A 22,534-nucleotide genomic window follows, 5' to 3' on the forward strand; every position below is an offset into this window, starting at 1 on the left:
AAGGGCATTTCTCCAGGAAAGCAGAGAGCTTGAGGGCTGTGAGTACATAGGTTTAAATCTTTTCAGCCAGTTACAGTATATGGGAAGGGGGGAGAGGGTGGACACATGGCCTTCTGTATCAAACCTGAGAGGAAGAAATCTATGCCCTCTAACTTCAGATTCCCAAAACTTAAGTGTCCTATTTGTTAGGCTGTCCCTTCTGACTTAGTACTTTTTTTGATTTTTCCTTTTTAGTATGGTGTTGATGGCTAGTAAGGAGTTTTAGTTCCAGGACAGCATAGACCCATATTTTGGTTCATTTGGCTATAAATGTTTTTGGATTTTCAAAAGAAAAGGTGAAATTTTGTGAGGAAGATAACGTTTAGTCAGGAGTAAAACATTTTAAGGTATCTCTTCCTAAAATGGAAGTTGTAAGAGGAAACGTTTTAAAAAAGTATCTTTTGCCTGTTTGATTCTACTCCATCAGCAACTTGTATGAGTGTGTAGAGGAAGCCTATTCATGAACTAAAACCAAGAGTGTAATCATGTGCAGAGGGGCTTGGTTATGGTTGAGGAACCCTAAGCAGAGGGAGTGGGTACTAGAGCCCTGAAAGGGTATATACACAGGGGAGTCCTCATTAGGTGTCCAGAGAAGAGTGGCTGCTTTAAAGCTGCAGGATCACGGGGAATCACTCACAGCAAGTGGTTCTTAGGCTTTTCACTCTGCAGATCACTTTAAGCAAAGAAAGACTTTTGTGATTAAAAACAAAACAAAACTCCACTAGGACAGGCTACTAGATATCATTTAAAGGTGATAGGAACCTCTGGAAATTTGAAGGCGAGTAATATAACCTGATTGGTGCTTTAGGAAGATGATCTGGTAGCAGAATGGGGAGCATTAAAGGGCAGGTAGAATTGACAACAGATAATAAACTAGCACAGTGGACCCTAGTTTCACCTTTTATCCTCAGAGAATTTAGAAGACCATAACCAGTTCGTCACCCGAGTGATGTTTACATAATCAGGTAAGATGTTATAGGAATGTATTTTGTAAGTTGTAATTATGAGGTTACTTATAGTGGTGACACCATTCTCTTCCTTTCATAGTAAGTGTTTTCTGTTCTCCCTTTTCAGGCTTGAGTAAGAACACTGGTCTAGAAGCTGGACCATCTAGGTTCTTTTTTTTTTTTTTTTTTAATTTTTAAGATTTAAAAAAATTTTTTTTAGGTAATCTCTTTACCCAATGTAGGGCTCAGACTCACAATCCTGAGATCAAAAGTCTTATGCTTTACCTGCTGAGCCAGCCAGCTGCCCTGGACCATCTAGGTTCTACTTTGGGTTCTAAGACTATGTAGCTTTGGGAAAATCACTCCTTGGTTTTCCTCATGAGAAAAATGAGGTCCAGTTCATCTCTAAAATCATTCCATTATTACAGCTTCCATGTTCTTCATAGTATTTATTTGGGGGCAGGGACAAGGATAATAGATGGATATAAGCCAAATGACTATTTTAAATGATTCTAGTCATGAATAGTAGTTAGCTGTATAAATCCCCATGGTATCTTTTTATCTATGTGTTGGTAACTTTAAAAGGAGGAAAAAGTGAGATAAGCTGTAAGTAAGTTAAAAAAGAAAGAGTCCACTCTTCTATGGTATTTAAATATTTATTTAAGTTTAAAAATAATTTTCATGGCACCAATGATTTTATGCTAACTACATACCGCATATGTAGAAAAAAGTACATTGCTTTGAAGGAAAATGTAACTTAGAATTTTTGGCACACGAAAGGTTAACAACTATACTTTTTAATGAAACTAAGAAATTCACATTTGCAGGTAGTTTACCTTCTACTGCTTAAAGATGCAGTACACTATTCTTTAGTAAAGAGTTTTATTTCCTCTGATGGATGAAGCTATGGAAACCATTGTTTTTTTTCTACAATGAGATCAAACTAATTTTGAGAGAAAGTGGGAGACATAGTGGAACACGGTAAAACCAGGTTAAAAATTGGAACAATGTTTAATGATGTGGAGATACCAAAAAAAGACTAGTTACCAACAAAGGAGGTTTGTTATTCAAGCACTATTTGAAAAGCAAATTGAAGGAAATTTTACTATATTTTCTGGGGTAAGCCCTGGGAAAAAATAACCCAAAAGTTCTGTTCAGAGAGCAAAATCCAGCTCTTGGAAGTGGTATGGAGTATTGTATTGTTAGAACTCTAGACACAAGTAACATACCAGGAAATGGAATACTGCATCTTTCTTTAATGTGAATATGAAAGGTCAGTGTCAAGGCTATCACTCACTCACTGCATAGAAACACCATATTCTACAGACTGAGGTAGGAACACTACACTAAGAGATAATCTGCTATGTTGCATAAGACAGTAGATATCCAGGTTAAAACCAGCCCCCTATCTCCTGACAGCCTTTTCATCTCTGAATCTACTTTTCACTTCAGTCCTGTGCTAAATAAAGCCTTTCCTGTGTAGATGACAAGTGGCAGTGGCTAGTTGGTTCTAAGTGATCCCTAATTTTTACTAGGATCTCCCTCAGTTTGTCTTGTCACTTGGTAAATAGATGTTTGCAATTCTGCCCAAATTGTTGCTGGTATGGAAATGATCAGATATTCCTCTTCCATTCTTAGATTCTGGCCGAGTTTTAGCATTTCAACACTTGATCTTGCTCATCTTGGCATCAGATACCTCTTTGCTGGTTGGTTGTTCAAGCACCCTTTACACAAGCAACCCCAGTGTCTCCACTGGGAAATGGTCCTGGATCTGTAGCCAGTCAGGAATGGGAGCAGAGCCAGCCCTCTTTCTGCTAACATACTGGTAAGGAGCAGTTTTATTGTCTAGATGGGGTTGGCAAATTATGGTCTGTGGTCCAAATTCAGCTCATTGTGTATTTTGATAAATTTTTATTGGAACACAGCCATGCTCCTTTGTTTATGTATTACCTATGGATGGCTGTTTTTGTGCTATGATGGCAGAGTTGAGTAGTTGCCACAGAGTATGGCCCACAAAACCAAAATTAAAAAATATTTATCATCTGGCACTTTACAGAAGAAGTTTGCCAACCCCTGAAAATTACACAATCCACTCCCCCACCCCATGCCCCCTGTTAATTCCACAGCTGTTATACTCTGTACATGGACATGATTCTTCTATTTCAGGGGACAAACTAGGGGAGAGCAAATCTACAAGTGACTCATTCTGTTCTGCATTTGGGGCTGCCCAACATGTTAGCAGCGGCTCCACTGTTGTGGGTTTTCCAGGAGTATGTCTACTGACCATCCTTAAATGAGTCCTCAGGCCCCAGATGACTTAGAAATCTCTCCCTGAGATGAAAACAAGATCTTGTGAGTGGTTGTTAAGAGTTGCAGAGCTTGGGCCTTGGACCCCACACTCACCCTTCACATGCTGTGCTTTTGCATGCTTCCACAGCTTTCCTCAGCAAGGATGGCAAATGCTTTCCTACAATTTTTATTTTCCTGATGCAGAGGATGACCCTAGGGGGCAGTATTTCTACATCTAAGTGTTGGTCTCTGCCACATTCACCTTCTTTCTTTTGTAGGCATCTTTTAGTATGCCTATTTAAAGAGATTCTTTTTCTGGTCCCTTCCAAGGCTGTTTGTTGATCTTGGAATTCTATTTTCTGAAGCTTTTCATTCTCAGGATCGGTTTCTTTCTTGCATCGTTTAGTTCATCAGGCTCTATTTTCTTAATCCATAAAGTAAAAACAAAATATGAATTGATAAGAAAATAACATTTGTTGTTAAAATATAAATTGAAATAGTTTTCTTGAGGGGGGTTGTACAAAATAGGTACTGCTCTCTGAATCTCAACAGTTTCTCAGGTACCTTGGCTCTGGTTTCTGTTAACTACACTTTGTCCAACATTTCTGACAGTCCTGTCTCTGGCACCACTGAATTCAACTAACGTCTCTGGAGCACTATAAAAATCTTGAGGTTCTTCAGGAAAAAAAAATCATAGAAGTCTAATAAGTTCATTATACAAAACTCATGGTGATGCCCACTAGGATCTAGTCTAAGGGGACAGACTTACCCCACCCCTGCTTCTGCTGCTGCTGTAGCGGTGGTCCCTTCAGATGCCCACTCTGCTCAGATTTGAAAAAAACAAAAGGAAAAGAAAATCCAACTCAGACCATCATAAGAAGCAACTTTCCATTTAATCATTCTACATGGATGTTTACTTTTTAAAAATGTCTGGCAAGAAAACCTAGATAGTTCCATTGTCCAGACCCCTGGTCTGCCCTGCTGAGGCTGCACTGATGAGTCTCCTGGAGCCCAGTAGGAAAGCTCCTGCAGATTACAGAAGACAACAGCTCTCTAGTCTTCAACTAGTGTCCCATCTGCTAGGTGACACTACTGTGATAATCAGTAATAGTAAAATAAATTTTTATTTGATACTTTGAAAATAATACACATCATCTATGAAAAATCAAAATTCAAAACCAAAAATTATCCTGCAAATTGGGACGATGAGAAACAGAGTCGCTGAGCCTTTCTTGAAAGAACCTCTGAAGGAAATGAGTTTTCCCAGTTTGTTTAGACAGGGCATGAGCCTATCCTTTTTTTCTTCTGGGAAATGACCCTCCTAGGCTGTGGACTTTGAGTCATGAGAGGAGGACTTGGTACATGTGCCGATGGTTCCACGATGGGTCCCATTGCTGGGAATGGGTAGCCGGGCTCCTGGGTCCACCTGGCTAGTTATTGGGAGGACTCATGCCTTCTCAGGTGTCAATGAGCAGGCTCACCACTGAGCGGATTTTGCAGGCAAACCATCGCCTGAGGGGACAAAAGTATTGATAGTGGAATTGTTCAAACTCGGGGGTCTGGCGGATATCACGGAAAAAGGCAATGTCAAGGTCAGACTCGGTAAGGATGATCAGGAGGAGGAGCAAAACAAAGAGGAGTCCCATGGTCACAAGGAGCAAACGGAGCACACTTAGAACAAACTTATTCACCTGTTCCTCCTCTGGCCTGCCGTGCCCCTGACACAGGGCCCTCAGCTCTCCCCCAAGGGCCTCCACCTCTGTAGCAGTTGGAGTGCTGGCCTCAGACTCCTTCTCCTCTTCGATGCTGCAGGTGGCCCCATTGATCTGCCGGGAAAGCAGCATCAGCTCCAGGCTGTGCTCAGCCACAGGGGTGGGCAGCACACTGTCTGCAGGGCTGTAGGCTTCATCTGCAATCACAGCGACTCGCTCATTGCTGTCTGCCCGGCTGCTTCTCACGTGAGGCAGGAACGTGTCCCCATGGGAGGAAGAACGCACCGGGGTGGAATGGGCACTGTCCCGTAGAGACTCTAGGCCTGGAGAGGCAAAAGGAATATGAGTAGGCTTTCCGTGTTCCAGTGCACACTCTGCTGTCTGGTGGAGGCTGCACCCATTCTGTTTTATATGGTTACTAAAATTTTGCAAGGAAGCCCCTCTGCACAGCCCCATGTGACCAGCAGCAGTGGCCACTACAGTGTTTTGATGTATCAGGAATAGGATAAGAGAAGCAGCAGACATCAGAGGGGCTGTGGTTGGAAGTTTGTTTTTTGTTTTCTTTTTGGCAAGATTTGTTACAGATTCTGCCTTTCTGGCTTTTGATGTCATGGGCCTGGTTTTAGCCCCAATTGAAAGACAATCTGAATCACAGACTACTCCTGATTCAGAGCTGGGGCCACAGTTCAGGGAGCTCAAGTCTCCCTCTTGGGCTGAGGGACTTGAGAGGCAGGGATGGGGAGGAGAAGACTGTTGTGCTTTACTGGACCTCATCAAATACTGATTCTGGAGCTGCATGTCTTTCTAACACCCACCATGCAGCTCCTTGAACTCATGAGGTCATCTTTTGGATTGCTGCAACTGCTGTCGGTCTCTTCAGCCTCCCACTTCTAGCTGTCCTGATTTTAGGGGATGTGAAAACCCTATCTGCTCTTCCTTAGGTGGTCTCTGATGGAGAAGGGAAAAGCCCTTGGCTAGCTCTTCCTTTTCACCTTAGAAGGAGCTGGGTCCACAGTAGGCTGACAATTCCCTGTCTTTACACACTCCAGAGTGCAGAGTGGTCTCTGAGAAGATCTTATTGTGTCAGGGTGGAAATTCTCTTACATCCGTCAGGAGAAAGGGTCCTCTGCCCCCTAAAACTATCCGTTATCTCTTTACTTTCTCAGATGGAACATTTCTCTCTTTCCAAGGCTCAATCTCTGGTAGTGAAAAACAGGAGCTGGTTACTCTGTCAACCAAACAGCAGCCACTAGGCTGGAGGATGTGGGCCCAGAGTCACCAAGTACAGCCCACATCACAGTGCTCCCAAGGAAATGGCTTCTTGTTTCAGGTTCAGTGTCTGCATTTCCATACCTGGATATCTTGGGGGTACCAGAGTGGCTCTGGCTCTCCCTGCCTTTGTGGCCAATGGCAAGAGAAGCCAGTCCCCCTTCCATTGCTCTGAAATTGACCCTGACTGCTGCAGACCAAACCAGATTCCCAGCTCTGTAAAGGTTTGACCTAAGTAGGCCTGATTAGGGGCTTTTTCAGTTCAGGGCTAGCTTCAGAAGCCCAACAATCTCTCTTAAAAGGTGGCAGTAACCTTTCAGAAGTAGTGAGTTTCATTTGGTTCTCTTGTGGTGTAGCCATATGTACGCAGGCAGCCTGCCTGCCTGCCTGCCTAGCCTGCTGGAGCCCATTTCAGCATAGGTACAGTTAAGGATTCTCCAGAGGAACAAACCCTGGAATCTGGGTTATTAACAGGTGCGTTGGGGTGGCAATAGCAGCCCCCTGCTATCCACCTATCCTTCCCATCACCTCACCATCAGTATAGTTGCTACAGCTCTCAGCTTCTGCTTTTAGGAGCTCCTTATGGTCCTAGGTGTATTTTGTGTTCCCCTGTGCTAAAATTTTAAGTTTGTATAATGTTTTAAATTTTTTAAAGTGCTTTCATCTTTCCATGAAGTCGTTAAGGCAAGACGTTACAGAGCTTGCCTAATGACATGTGGTTGGCTGATAATGGCAAAGGCAAGGATAGACTGCAGGCCTCTGTTTCCTGATGCTAATGATCACATAGTTAGATTTTGGGCCAGGATGAATTAAGTCTACAGCCTACACCTGCCTTAGATTTAGGTCCCAGTTGCCCAAGAAACTGTTGTGAAATGATGTGAAAAATTAAGAGCTTGCCCCTTGTTCCTGAGCTCTTGATGCTCCTTTGATCTTTTTTCCCCAATTTTTCTCCCTTATTCCTGCATTTGCATAAGCAGCATGAGGAATATATACCTGGCAGTATGTAATGAGTCCCTGATAGAACAGAAACCGTTAGGCCCTGATCACACAGGTGTTGGTTCAGCTCCTTTCCCACCCACTCCTCCACCCCCCCCTTCCTCTGGAACCTCAGCACTCCCTGCACAGGGCTCCTCATACCCTTTCTAGAGCTGTCGCCTCACAAAGACAACTCTACCAGATCTTCCAAAGCACGACCAGCTTAGCTGCCAGAAGCCACTTCAGTATAAAGTTAGCTTGGCCTACAATTCAGCCGTAAGCTTGCTGGGGAACGAGAGAGGCAAAGGCTGTTACATCAGAGAAAACAAAGGGACACCAGAAACCACATTATAAGTTGTTGGTGCTCTCAGTAAATAAGATAATGGATATGTATACATTTCTAGTAGACTGCTTGACAGACAGAATTAGTAAGTGTTAGTATTCTGTTCCCTCAACAGACCTCACCTGTAAAGTTATTATTGCTATGTCAGGCTAGTCTTGTATAGAACTTCAGGTTCACTAGAAACCACCACACCTTCGTCAAACCCGTCATTCTGGGATGGACAGGGTGGGTACCATGGGTGGGAGCTGGCAAATGGCACAGCGAAACACAGGAGTCTTTTTTACCTTGGATGTGCTCCAGCTGATTGCCTTGCCCAGAGGTGGCTCCCTGTGGGCGGGGTGGCACAGTAGTCAGGAGCCTACCCTGGAGCCGGGGCCCCATCCTCAGGATGCGCACACTCAGTGGCCGAAGGCAGTGATTAGTCAACCGGAGCTGAACTCGGACTCTGGTGTGAATCTTAATCAGACTCTTCCCCATGGTGGCCAAGGAAGGCAGATACTTCTTCCGTGGAAACCGGCTTATCTCTTCATGGAAACCAGTCAGGCAGGGGAGATACAGAGGGAAAGGATGGAAAACCAACTGGGGACAAAGGATTTTTGCTGACCTCAAGCCATGGCAGCTCCTTCACAGTGCCTCCTGTGGAGAGAGTGTCAGCTCTGCCAGACAGAGCAGGCTGAGCTTCGGGGAAGGAACAGCTCTGAGAGGCCAACGTTATCAGGGACTGGATTCAGTCAGAAGCACTTAGAGCCATAAAAAGTAATGCTTCCCTAGCATGTGACTGTTTCCCGGAGGCACGTATAAGGGCTCCAGACTTCTCGGAGAGTGAGGCACAGAGAGGGCAGAGAACAACCCCACACGGTAGTTCCAGAAAATGCAGGATGTGAAGCTACAAAGACCTTGGGCTTTGGGTTGGGTGGCTCTGAAGTGTGAGGTGGCAGCTCTGGGGCTGGAAATGGGCTGTGTCCCATCGACTGGGCTGTACACTATTTGGCTCCCTGCTTGCTGGGCTGAGCCCCACAGGGCGCAGTGGATAAAAGGAATCAACATATCTGATCGTCCTCTCTGGCTAAGCCTGTGCTAACAACACATGGTATCTTGGCATCCCTGAGAGCAGAGGGGAGGGCCAACCAGTGTACAGTCATCATTTTAATGGTCCTAGCTCATTGGAATTACATGGTCTCATTCAAATTGTAGTCTTATGTTACTGTTTTTGCAATTTTCCTGTTGTTTTTAGAGATAGCAACCAAAGCTTTCCCCCTGGAAAGGCTAATAGTTCCTGTGACATTAATTTATGTGCCATATGGACAATAGGAAGAGTCTCTGATGGAGCATGAACCAGTTTCAGATGTCCATAACTTCCTGGGAGTTCTGGTGGTTAATGCCCTTCTTCTGAGACCCCCATCATTTCCCTCTCAGCCCTTCCCTGTCTGATGCACAGTGTACAGTGGGGGTCAGCTGTGTTTGCTGGGCGCTTTAAAAATAAAACCCCTCTTGAGAGATGGTGTAGCTCAACTCTCTGGGAAATCATCCATTCTTTATCTCCCCAGGCTTGATAATCCCTGCACTGATAGAGCCACTTAAATGCTAAAATCTTTTTTTTTGCCCCCCCCCCCCCCACCCAACCAGATGTCCATCTGCCTCTCCTCACTGTGAGCCTGTTAGTGTCATTCCTGCTGGGGCAGTTCTTAGCTGCTTCTACTTTTGCCCTCTTGAATCTAAGGGGTCCTGGGCTGAGGGCCATGACTGGGGATGAAGGCTGTTCTTGTCTGCAGGCAGCCTCAGGCATGGGGTCTGAGCAGCAGGTTGGCTTGCAGAGTAGTACATGGGAGCCTGCTGTGCTATAACCTGCCAGGCGTGAAGTTCTATGGGGGCTGAGATTGTGAGGGTGTGACCTGGCCCTAGGAGTCTCTTCTTTACCAGCTTCCTTGGCGGCCTTTCCCTGCTGCACCCTCCCCTGGTATTTTACAAGCAAAGAGGACTATTTCAGATACTGAGGAGCCTACTGCTGCTACAATGGGAGAAGACAGGTTCTGGGAGGATGCTGGAGGCACAGCCAGAGCTGCTTGGGAACTGAGGCAGCCCCACTGTTTGTCTTGGGAGAGCTCAAGGGACCAGTTCCCACTTCTCAGTAGTTCTGCTAACCCTGCGTGGCAGCCACTACAAACGAGTTGTATGGACAGCCTGTCTTCCCATTTCTGGGAACGTGGGTTTTACTGGACATTCTTCCATATGCTGGAGAACAAATGCATGAGGCTCTTCCCTAGACCTGGATTAGTGCCAGCTTCCTCCAGGGGGTGGCCTTTTCTCTGGGAGGACAGCTGTTCTTAAACTTTTTACAGGAGCTTTGGGGTGAACCTGGTGGCTTCTGACCTCAGGATGGATGGGAAGAAGGGCCACAGGGAGAGGAGAAAGTTCTATTTCTTCAAAAGAGAAAAAATTCATTCTGCTTTCCTGAGATGAACGCCCCAAAAGAAGAGGGACAGTGAGAGCTATGCTCAGTTCTCCTGCTCAACCTAAGACTGGAGGAAAAACCAGGAGCCTGTGTCTGATGACAGACCTCAGTGACTTCATACTTTGCATAGCGATTATACTTCGTAGTTCAGAAGACATCCTCCCACACCCACACCCCACTCCATGATGGGGGCAACAGGCTCAGAGAAGTTAAGCAACCTGTCCTAGAGAAAGTACATGGCAGAGCTCTGATTTGAATCTCATCTTTGACTTCCTAACCAGGCCTCTTTGCACTGTGGTTGCTGCCTGTCCAGTAAATGCTTTAATCTCTTTAAAGTACTTCTATGTACATCAGCTTCCTCACAACCCATGGGGTACGCAAGGAAGATATCCTTATTTTACCAATAAACAACTAAGATACTCAAATAATTAAGGCACTTCATATGGTTGCCTGGCCAGGGTTTTCAACGCCTAGACTGTAGCTATATACCAGACTTAGATAATGCAAAGTCAGTGACACATAGAATCCTAACCACAAACCCATGATTCTCACAGGGGAGCAGCAGAGTGATGTCCTTCCTAACCTAAGTAGTTCTTTATTTTCATTAATCAGCATTCCCACAGAAAGGGCAGAGTCTTCCCTCCCCACCTTCCAGGACAGGTTTGAAGGAAACCTGCTGCTGTTTGCTGCTGCTTGAGATCTTCTGAGGTCTTACAAAAACAACTTTGGGAATGAAAGCATTCAACTTTATACCTGTATCTAGCCTGTGGGGCAGCTGAGTCAGTGACAATGAGGGAAATATTCCAGGAGTCTCCTAACAGTATTAAACACCCAGGGAGTGGAGAGGTATCAGGCACAGCTACTGCAGTATCTAGTTCAGTGAAGATTCACAGACTTTGTCTCTTCCCCCAAGACTCACCTCCTCTAAAAGGAGGGTAGGATAGAGAGAGGTGGGGCATGTTAGAATTCGAAAGATCATGTTAAAAAATTCAGATAGCAAGAGGACATATTTTTCCCACTGAAATAGAAGGTGGTAGCAGCTATTGGGATGCTTCAGAACTAAGAGTTTTCATTTCTTGGTTAACTGCCTCAGCTACCCCGATCATTTAAACTGTGGAGACTAGTCTGATCTGAAAAATAAGTGAAAAGCCTCTTGATGGAAAGCAATTTCAGAACTGCATGGAACCTGTTAGATGCAATAACACAGTCTCCCAAAGGTCTGCCCCAACACTGTCAGATTTAAACCCCCTCTTAGACTACATTTCAGCAGGACTGGGTGGGATTACCCTTCACCTGACACCCAGCTGGTGTTCCCAACCACTGCATGAAACCTTCTCTCTTCCATTGGAGAAATGTGCTCCTGTCTCTAGTGCAAATTCTTTTCAAGGTACCTGAGAGGAGCTGGTCCAAGTCAAAACTTAGAAGAACTTCCACTGTCATCTCCAGAGCTTATGCTCACCTTCCATGATGGAGATGTGAACAGCTCTTCTCCGGGTCCTGGGAACACTGCTCAGTCTTGGGCCATGGGTTATGGAGGGACAGCTGCGGCTGGGAACCATCCCTGCTCTGAGGTTAAAGAAAAAGAGAACTTTGTTAATTCATTGCACAGACAGATGTGGTCAGGACTCAGAGTTGAGAAGTAGCTGCTAGAATTGCCTGGCTGTGTTTTGTTTTCTTTTGTTTATTTATTTTTAAAAAGTCTTTAATACCTGCTTTTTGCCTTTAGTCCCTGGCCCAGTCAGAGACACTGCTTCACACTTGTCTACCACCTCATATCCTAGACCCACCCAGACCTTGCTTTAGTGCAGCAGTGGTACCGCTGGTCTCTGGGCAGGTTTGTCAGGGAGTAGAGCTCCAGCATAAGCAGTAGTACAGAAAATGTGCCCGACCACTGATATGGCAGCCTCTCTGACTTCTGACAGAGACTGCTGGTGGCAGGGGGTACCATGTGAAGGTGGTAGTAATGCTCCCGTTCCCAGAGATCAGGCTGGTTGGTGAACCCTAGCTGTCTTGGCCAATCGTATTCTTTCTGGATCTTACTAGGTTTAGGAGGTATACATGATGTACAGTTATACATTAAGCAAGGATCTCAAAACTATTTTAGACCTAGTGTGATAGAGCTGTGGGGGTTGTTCCTGGCTTTCTGTAGTGGAGTGATTCCAGAACTAAGGAAATCTTGGATTTTGGACAAGTCCTTCGTGGCCCATGACCACTTTCAGGATTTGGGAGGACAGTAGAGAAGTACCCAGGATGTGGTACTGGGTACTATGCCCTTCCTTGGGGTCCCTCAAGGCTCAGGGATACCAGGGTCAGACTGTTCCCCATGTCTTTAGCTCAGATGGATCTCTTCACCTTCCTGCCATGTTCTCCTTCCCCTTTTGTGAGCCACTGAGTCCAGAATCTTCATAGTACTGAAACTGCTGCCTTTTTGGAGCTTTTGGGATCTGAGCTGGAACTGGTTTGGGGGGAAGTCCATGGCAGCCTACCTGTGTATTTCTGGTGGCTCCCGTTTGATCTTCGCACTTGACTCCATTACTTCCTTTGCAACTCGGCCACTATAAATAGTATAATAAAACAAGCAGCAAGGGATGAGATGGTGTTCTAGCACTGGGCTCCTGTCTAAGGCTTCAGATACTTTAGAGGAACTGGGAGATGGCCTCTTTGGCATAGCCCTTCCCAATATTTAGGTCACTGAGAAAGCCTTGCTTGCTGGTTAAGTTCTAAGATGTCCTGACAGCTTATCTTAGAGAGCTATCTCGAGTCTTTGGGATTTTCCATTTTCATTTAGAAATGATTTCTCATTGTCCAGCATGTTCCAGAAATATTGCCAAAAAAAAAAAAAAAAATCTTGAGACAGACATGAAAAGAATCACTGCTACAGTTCTTATTTCACTGCTGTTGTGAGGGCAGAAGGAGAACATATTTAAACCCTGCAGACAAACTGTGGCAGGGAAGAAAAGAAATAGGCAAAAGGACAGGAGACAGAACTGGATGGAACCTCAGGCCTTTTTGGAAGTTCCCAGTTTCTTTGTTCTCAAGGATAAGGACCACTGAGCCACTGTTCTCCAGAGAAGGGTCTGAAAATAGGTCCATAACAGTTACTTACTGTCACTATTTACCTGTATCGGAACCGGCTCCCTTTAAAGAATAAATTGCTGCTGGACACTGTGCGGACTTGGCTTGACTTCTCCAGCCTGCAGCAAGGCAAAGTCCAGTGTGACAGATGGCCTGCAGCTGCCTCACAGGCTAAGGCAGCGCGTGCCCAGCTCCTTCCAAAGGCTGCTTGAGGAAACTCTTCAGGAAAAGGCCCTTCACAGCGCGGCTTGTTTCTGACTCTCCTTTAGGACCTGAGAGCTTGCTCAGAACCTTAGTGCTGAGGACAGTCATGTCGAAACCCATTTTCATGTCAGGAGAGTGAAGGTTCCCCAAGAGTGCTTCATGGGGTTCACGAGGGGGACTGAGACTAAATGTTAGGGATGGTGGTCTGGTGGAATAATAGAATGCCACTCATCAAATTTCAGACCACTTGTTAGCAGTGTGACCTGGGGCAAATTTCTTCCCTTTCTTAACTTTGGTCTTCCAATCTATAAAATGATGGAGCTGGGACTACTTGACCTCAGGCGTCCCTTCCAGTCCTATGATTTGATGATACATGTCTGTGTCTGGGTAATTGTGGGTGGAGAAGAGAGTACGGGCTGCCCTTCCTATTACATCCCTCTCTTAGAGAGTCATGAAGTATGTTCTATTAAAGACTCTGAGAAGTCCTGAAATGAACAAACTAGCTTAACTTTAATATAAGTTCCGTCATTATTTGAACTTGGAATCATTCCCCTTCACCCAGTAAGCCTATTAACATCACTTTGAAGGCTGTAGACAGCTGATGTGGAGGCCATGGGCACTGTAAAATATCCTCTTAGGTGACTTCTCTGATCCCAAATGGCCCTCTCACACTTAGAAAAGGAAGCTGGGGAGAACCACCCAGAGTGAAGCCTCCCAAGACCTGACTCCGCTTACAACATGTTCTAAAGTGCCTGGAATGCTGATCTAGACAGGAACCGATCTGGGTCTGAAGCCTCTGTCGTGAGCAGGCAGTCAGTATTTAGGGAGCTGTCCCCAAAATCCATGAATAGCAGGTTCCTGGGAGATACCATCCCCACCTGTCTCAGGGTTCTGTGAGGCTCTCAGTCTCCTTGTCTTCTTGTCCAAGCATGTCCTTGAGTCTGACCTGGCTCCCTTCAAAGCACTAGGCCAATGGCAGGGCCAGGGATCTGCACGTGAAAGGTGCTCAGGGTGATGCCAAAGACTTGGCACAGTTGGGGATCTGACCCAGGCTAGAGGCTTTTAACACTTAATAAGGAATATTATGTAATCAGTGGAGAAGTGAAAAACAGCCTCAGTTTCCAGTGGGGTGCTGGCAGGACTAGTTGGGTGGGGGGATTTATTAATGGAAAGACTCAGAAACTGAGTTTGGTCACAGATGCAGAAGCACAGTTCTGTTCCCATGACACAAATAGAAGAACGAAGGTCTCCAGAAATGGTGTGGACATGTTTTCTTGGCTTTCCTTGGATAGCTAGGGACTGCACAGGAGGGAAATTTGACCATGCAAAAGTCTTTTCTGAGTGTCTTCTTCACGAGATGAAAGAAGCCCGCTCAGGTTATAATTCAGACTGCCCATTCAGCTCATCCCTGCTTCTCATATCAAATGCATAGAAATTATTAAGCAATTCAGAAAGCCCGCCCAAGAAACAGCCTCTGGGGCTGTGGCCCTAGAAGGGGGAGGACGAGCTCTTCAGGCAGCATCCCATAGCAGCCAACAGGCAGCAGAGCCTTTTCACTGGGTAGGAGATGGTACCCCTCCAGCTCAGAGCAGTTCTACTCTCTTCAGGATCCTTGAGGTTACTGGAGGGAGAGCTATGGCCTGTCAGAGGCGGAATATACCACAGACTGTCTTATGTTGTCTTGATTAAGATACAGCTTATTAAAGTATAAATCACTGCATTCTATTTTTAAAATGAGACCAACGGTTTTAGTAAAACATACTTTATTTGGCATCACCCCAGTTTCTTAATGGGCTATTTCTTTGTTCCCTAATGCCTTTATAACCACTTTCTTAATCAAAACGGCACAGAAGCCTCATATACTTTACAAATCCTGTGGTAATCAAAATTCTTGCCCAAAATTCTTGGCCCAAAGCTGGCTTTTTGGTAACGGACAAGTCCTTGTCCCCCTTCTTGCTACTCCTCTCAGGCCCCTGGGCACTTGGTCTGATACTGACAATACCTCCGGCAGTGACACATCAGGAAGGGCTGGCATCAGCCCCAGCTCAGCACCAGGCCACCCACTGGGGAGCAAGGCCCAGAGTCTCTCCAAGACTTAGAGACCTTTCTGGCCTGCTCCTGCTCCTTCATGGAGCTGTCATATTCTGGACCTCCTATGGCTCTGAATGGCTCCACAGAGCCAGCTTGATTCAAGTCAGGTACCCAGGGGCTTTTTTAGGCCCAGGCCTTGCCCTGAAAAGACCCCTAATTGCTTTGCCACTGGGAGCCGTCCAAGGACATCACAAGGTAGACCCTTTGGACATCTCTGCTGGAAACACATTCTTAGACCTCAGCTCTGTTCCTCCAGGGAGTACAGACATCCAGAAAGGGGTCTGAGTTTTATAAGGAAGCCCAGCCTTGTCATCTTATGTCTCCTTTCTCAGTGTTTCTCAAATTTTCCTGCCCATCATTTCTCTAAAACTAGCTTTTATGACTTTGACTCTGATAAAGATAGTCCCCATCACATGTGTCCACTCACTTGTAGAAGGCTTGGTTCTCGATTCCACATTTCCAGAGGTGCTTGCAGGCTTCTGGAGTTGGAGCAAAATATGTGAGAATAATTTTCTTTTCCTACAAAAAATCCCACATAGAAACAGCTGAGTGTGGATGGAGAAGCAAAGGGTGAAATAGGCCAGGACATTGACCCCTGGACTGAGGGCTCCCCAGGACTGCAAGAGGAGATTTCAGGTAGGGGAAGGGGCTGCCTGGTGGCTGGCTAGTTGGAAGAGAAGGCCTGCAGGACCCACTGGGGCAGAGCTCAGTTCAGTGAGTAAGTTCACACCTGGCAGGTCCAGTACAGTAAGCCTCAGCTGGCACAAACTGAAGCAAGACAGCCCTCACCAGAGAAAGTGCTACTGTCATCCAGAATTTTTTACTTCTTTTTAAAAATTTATTATCTTGGGGCGCCTGGGTGGCTCAGTCGTTAAGCATCTGCCTTCCGCTCAGGGCCTGATCCCAGGGTCCTGGAATCGAGCCCCACATCGGGCTCCCTGCTCTACTGGGAGCCTGCTTCTTCCTCTCCCACTCCCCCTGCTTGTGTTCCCTCTCTCGCTGGCTGTCTCTTTCTCTGTCAAATAAATAAAATCTTAAAAAAAAAAAAAGTTCATTATCTTCTTGGAATTTTCATATAGAAGCAAAAGAATCTTGCATTGTCTGCATTTCCTGGAGGTGTGGAGCCTCCGGGTGCCACCAGCATCCCTGAGGAAAGTCCTGGGCTCCAGGGCCTAGCCATTTCTTCATCCCTCACTTCCAGGTATTGGCTTATCATTCAGGTGGCTTAGCTTTCTACCTGGATATACCACTTCGGTTCTGTCTTGGCCTTCAGGAACCACTCAGTGCCCCAACCCTCCTGAAGAGAAAGAAGCCAGCACTCACCTCTTTCTGACTTACGTATAAATAAAAAGTCTTTCCTTCAAATTTCAGCTTGGTCACCTCATTCCTACAAGCACAAAGAGAGCACCTGTCACCTTGTTGTGGGTTGCTTGTTCACAGCTAAGTCTTGTTAGATGCACAGCCCACCCTGACTGGAAGGGGCTCCAGGCACAGACACAATTTTAGCCAGAATTAGAACTGAAACAAGACAGCAGCGCAGTGGCCTTAGAGAACAGTTGCTGAAACAGTTCAATCCACAGTTTTCTGGTCAATCACACTATAATAATAGGGTGATAGGAGGATTTCGGGCTCATCAACAGTGGCTGTAAAAGGGAAACATTTGCATGGGAAGTGAGTCTAGGCTGAGTGGTCCCGGGCCATTTCAGGGTTTGGTTCATAATACAGGTGCATTATCTGGATGGGACTGTCAAATGTAAGATGCCACAGGTAGCTGATGAGGCCAAAGTTTAAGATACAGCAAATAATGAAAAACAATGCAACCAGGTTCTGAGGGAGTTGAGTCTTTCAGGTGACTGTGCCACTGGATGGAAAATGCAGTTTAATGCAAACAAATGTCAAACGATTTCAGGGAGGGGGGCGGGGCAACATACCAAAGAGAGAGAACAGATTACATGGAACAGTCATGCAGCGTACTGACCAGGAAAGGGGCTTAGGGGTTTTTGTAGAAAAATCCTTGAAGCCACCAGCCCAGTGAATGGCTGCAGTAAAAGAGGCAAACAGGATACTGGGGTACGTCACCCGCGGGACAGACACAAATCAGAAGAAGTGACATGGTTACTGTACATGGCACAGCTTAGACCTCACCTTCACATACTGCTCTCAGCCTTGGTTACATTTACAAAATGGAAAAATGACTGGAGTCTTAGGTGGATGTCCCTGAGAGCCAGAGAACTAGGCCTCCGTGTCGGTCACTCCTCATTTCTCTTCCATTTGCCTGACACAGCTGTCCTTTGGATCCTGAAGGCCCTTCCATCTCACTGGGGGTGGAGTACCCAGCTGGGACCCCCAAGGAGGTCTGACTATGCCTATCTGCCTCTACTTGGCTTTCTTCCTCTTTACAATTTCTAGGGAGATTTTCTCAATATCCTAGGAAGTAGCAGAAAGGCAGTGAGAACCATGTACCTAATTTACTACCGGACAAAATTGAGGGGACAGAGGAAGGTCACTTGTTTCCTAGAAATCATGGCTGGGTCAGGATGAGAGCTCACAATTTCTGACTACCAGTTCTGAGCTAACACAAGCACATGGTATTCCTTGTTTGAGTCCCTCCCAGTCAATCAGTCTCTCTCATACACTTTCAGAATACAATAAATAGTAGTTAATTAATATGTAAACAGATACACGCAAGATAGGAAAGTAAGGAGCATTCTGTTGGAAGTGAGGTTAGGTTTACATCTATTATTTTAAATTTGAGACACAGTGAAAAAGACTTTCTGAAGAAGTGGGATGTGAGAGAAGACAAAGAATGAAAAGTGCTGGGGAGAATCAGGTGAGCATCAAGGCTTCTGGATGGGGAAGGATACTTTGGACTGCAGGTCCCTGTAACAGGTGTGTCCTACTTGTTTCTAGCTACATGTACCCTCTCCCAGGGACCTCAGACAGCTACCCTGGTCAGAGTATGGGCCAGGATCTGGGCCGTCTAAGCAGTATCAGACAACCCAGTTATATCCGGAAAGCAAGTGCTCCTCACTGGGAGCAGTGGCCTGATCCCACTCATTGTCTTTTTCTGAAAAGTACTCTGTTGGACAGGAAACCCCAAACCCTCACCATTGTCATCCAAAGAGCACAATGAGTGGGCCAACTACAGAAGGTCTAGCAAAGAGGTGTTTTGGGGTACTGGTTACTCAGTGCAGCATCCTGCCTTGTGAAGTGGCTATTTTCCTGGCCACTTGGCTGGTCATGTCTGGGGGGCAGTTTCATTAGCACTCTGGTTGATGATCATATTGCCAGTCTGCACAGAGCAATAGGGTTGGAAAGGTGGTGTTTGTCCACAAGCTCAGTGGGGGAGCTGAAGAGGACACAAGAAGAGAGAGGCCCAGCCACACCCCCAGCAGAAAGCTCGCCAAGAAACAGCTTTGTCCTCAGATTTCCCATCAGCTCTTCTGGAGAAGGCAAAGGAAGCAAGACAGGAGCAAGCTTCCCCAGCTGAACTCTGTTGGGCAAGGTAAGCCATTTGTCCAAGCCCAGGGGAGGAGTTGGTCAGCTTAGACTTGGCAGACTAAGGCCAAAAAGGTACAGAAATCACAGGGGCTTAGTAGAATATACAACATGTTCTGATGAGGCTGAAAGATGTTTGCAGGCCAGAAAAAGGGGCTCCAGGAGAGCCAAATGTCCATCAGTAAGGCAGTCGGTGCTGCATCAGCTCCCAGAACCATCCAGAACAGACCCCAAACTGACAGGGGAGAGAGGAAGTAGTTCAGAGTAGCTTCAGCTGAGGCAGTGGCTCTTGCCTGCTAGAAATGGGAGTGGGAGGAGGGAGAGGGGAAAATAGGTGGGGATGTGACTCCTGGAGGCTGAAGACACCTGAGCCCTAAAGAGGGATAGGAGAGAGACTGAGCAGCACCTGTGCTTGTGTAGGCAGTGCCCACAGTGGGGGTTGGCCTGAGGAGGGGGTTTTGCCAAAGCTGCAGGATAACTTACATCTGCCCCAAGCGTGAGCCCCTCCTTCCTTAGGCCAGTGGGTAAGGGAGTAAGCAGCCATGCAGATGCTATGGTTCTCAGTGGGGACAGTCCCAAGGACTCCGTTCTCATAGCAGCTCTGCTTCCCTAACATTGGCTCCAGCGACGGGTCTCTCATCTTACCCAGAAATTAACCCAATACACTTTCTCTCTCTGGAGAGGCTGTTGGCTCTCAGGAACACCCCTTTGGAAGAATAGGATCCCTAGGAAGAGACCACTACCTTGATCAGTTATCATTATGGATGCAAGGCTTTGAGGGGGCTCAGAACCATAACTGCCCAATCACAGACAAAGGACATGGGAACCAGAGCCCTCCCCAGCTGGTGAGGTATAAAAAGCCTGTTTTGGAAATGAAGATACTCACCATTTAATGAAGTGGACCCTCTTGTTTCCTTGCAGAACCACGAACCCGAAAGGAGTGAAGGCCAGAAATGCAGCATTTCCTGACACATCCTGCAACACAGAAGGACCTCTCATCAGGGTGATGCAGGCATAGAGGTGAAAGGGTGAGAAATGTTGTTGTTCATCGGTGATACAGGGTTCATACGTGGCAGTAGGTCACAGGGGGAAGAGCATTTGGAAATAACAGGCAAGCTATTTGCCTTCCCTAAGCCTTGGTGCCCTTAACTATAAGTTGTAACCAATCTTAGAAGGCTGTTGTGAACATCCAAAGAATGGCAAACCCTCCCACATTGCTGGTGGGATTGTAGAATGGTGCAGTCACTTCAGAAAGCAGTTTGGAAGTTCTTCAAATTGTTAATCATAGAGTTATTATATGACCCAGCAGTTCATTCCACTCCTAGGTACCCAAGAAAACTGAAAACACAGAAACTTATACATGAAGGTTCATGTCAGGATTATTCATAACATTCAAAAGGCGGAAATAATCCAAATGTGCATCAACTGACAAATGAGTAAAGTGTGGTACATCATCTAGTGCGATATTACTCAGGAGTAAAAAGGCATGAAGTAGTGACATACGCTATAACATGGACGAACCTTGAAAACATTATGCTGAGTGAAAGAAGCCAGTTACAAAAGATCACGTGTTCTATGATTCCATGTATATGAAATGTCCAGAATAGGGAAATCCATAGAGACGAAAGATTACTGGTTGCCAGGGCTGTGGGGAAGGGGAGATGGGGAGTGACAGCTAATAGGTACGGAACTGTGTTACTAAAACTAAACTACTGAATTACATACTTTAAAAGGACGACTTTTATGATATGTGAATTATATGTCAAAAAAGCTGTTATCAGAGAGAAAGAGAGAGAATGAATGGCAGTTATTATGATGGCCCTGCACACTGCGCTTCTGCGCGAAGTTTAGCTGAAGAAAAGATAAGAAGCAACCAGCTAAATGGAATAGCCACCATCAGTCTTACGGTGCCTGAACCATCAAAGAGGCCTCCTGGCCCCTGGTCACTATCAGTTTGTCAATACCAGGCTTGAGGTTCTGCTAAGCAAATCTGGGAGGAGGTACAGCAGAAGCGGTAGGTCATGGTTCCCTCACATGGGACAATGAACTCCCTGAGAGCCAGGCTGGGGTGGGGCACAGAAAGCAGGCTGATGGACTGTGCTCTCTCCGAGGAGCTTCCTTCGTGACAGGGGCCTCAAATGAGAGACTGCTCCGTCAGGGTATGTGTTCGAGCGGCCAGAAGATTATACCAGGATTCTGGTCAAATGTAGATGCAGGACATCTGTCTGAGCCATAGCTCACATGGTGCGTGGGGTCAGGGTCAGGCACTTAGTGTGAGGCATCCAGGTGGGGGCTGTGGCTGTCAGGCTCTCCCAGTCTCTCCCACTTTCAGGGTTTGCCTCCCTGGCACACATCTTCAGCTTGATTAAGTCTAAGAGTAAGAACAGTGGGGCCTCTGCAGGGCCTCGTGAGCCTTGCCTCAAGGAAAAAATGCAGTTTTGTCTTCAAGGGCCAGAGGGGCCAGGGGAGAGTACAAATGTGAACAAAAACGAGAGGGGGAAGGCATCTTACAGTGCTCTGAGAGAGAGGAAAGGCCTAGAAAGAAGAATAGGTGGGAGGATGGAAAGGAAGGGTCAGGTCAGCAGAGGATTGTGGGTGGTTAGAAATAATGGGTAAAGAGTAGGGAAGGGAAGCAGTGGGCTGGGCAGGGAAGGGCCCCCGTGGGCAACAGCAGGACAGAAGGGTTACAGGTGTGAGCATCTGCGCCTAGCGAATAAACTGTATGTTTTGCAAACATTTCCAATTAATGCATTGTTTTTATTGTCCTTTCCTGAGGGTCTTTTGTGGTCCTGACACTTGGCTGCAAGCACCGTGTCCTTCAACCCAGGGGCAACAGCAAAAAGCTGTTTAAAAATAACCTGAATGGAGATACTGTGAAGCCACGGGGCTGATTTTCCTCCTGCCTGTCATCAGTGCTTAGTGGTGGTTATTAATACCTGAGTGCCAACACTGCACAAAAGCCTGGTCCCTGGTGGGGGCACCAGTGCTAACCCAGCAGCTTGGCCTCTGTGGGGGAGAATGCCTGGCAGACATGGGTGAGGGAGGGCAGCCTGCCTCAGATGGAGGGCACCGGGAGGCCTTCCGCTCACTGTGCAGGCAGGACCCGAGGAAGTCCAGAAACTGCAGGTTCAGAAAGACAGCAACTTGAGGGTGGAAACCTTACCTTACCTGTACTCACAGAACAGGCCTGCAGGAAATATTTATCAGATGAATGTGTAAGACAATGAGGTGAGCCAGAGGGACCAGGGGGGAGTACAAACGTAAACAGAAACAAGAGGGGAAGGCACAGGTGCAGCGAAGGTGGGGAAGGCATTTTACAGTGCTCTGAGAGAGAGGAAAGGCCTAGAAAGAAGATAGGTGGAAGGATGGAAAGGAAGGGTCAGGTCGGCAGAGGATTGTGGGTGGCTAGAAATAATGGGTAAAGAGTAGGGAAGGGAAGCAGTGGGCTGGGCAGGGAAGGGCCTCCCTCTGCTTCTTGCACCCTTGACCCCATGGGCAACAGCAGGACAGAAGAGCGCCTGCACCATGACCATAGTGTCATGGGCCCCGTGTCAGACCACTCAGGCCCACGTTCTGGCTCTGCCACTCACTGCCTGTGTGACCTCAGCTAGGCCCCATCCTTTCTCCATGTTTCAGATTC

The 22,534-nt window shown here is 46.5% G+C and overlaps 1 protein-coding gene across 2 annotated transcripts in view; it reads right to left on the reverse strand.

Moving 5' to 3' along the window:
* Positions 1–1,634: 1,634 nt before the first annotated feature.
* FRMD5 (FERM domain containing 5) overlaps positions 1,635–22,534 on the reverse strand; it is a 303,422-nt gene continuing 282,522 nt past the window's right edge. The window contains exons 8-15 of one of the 2 annotated variants that reach the window (XM_087859249.1): positions 19,781–19,869; positions 17,375–17,461; positions 16,720–16,783; positions 15,824–15,915; positions 13,146–13,220; positions 12,513–12,581; positions 11,486–11,592; positions 1,635–5,310 (exon numbers count right to left, since the gene is read on the reverse strand). In XM_087859249.1, coding sequence (XP_087715375.1) covers positions 4,733–5,310; positions 11,486–11,592; positions 12,513–12,581; positions 13,146–13,220; positions 15,824–15,915; positions 16,720–16,783; positions 17,375–17,461; positions 19,781–19,869 — 1,161 coding nt within the window. In that variant the 3' untranslated portion in view covers positions 1,635–4,732. The remainder of the gene's footprint in view (positions 5,311–11,485; positions 11,593–12,512; positions 12,582–13,145; positions 13,221–15,823; positions 15,916–16,719; positions 16,784–17,374; positions 17,462–19,780; positions 19,870–22,534) is intronic. The other variant, XM_045772273.2, reaches the window with a different exon arrangement.

The sequence above is a fragment of the Ursus americanus genome, chromosome 36, assembly GCF_024610735.1.
Source record: "Ursus americanus isolate L20-20 chromosome 36, mUrsAme1.1.p, whole genome shotgun sequence".
Classification (NCBI taxonomy): domain Eukaryota; kingdom Metazoa; phylum Chordata; class Mammalia; order Carnivora; family Ursidae; genus Ursus; species Ursus americanus.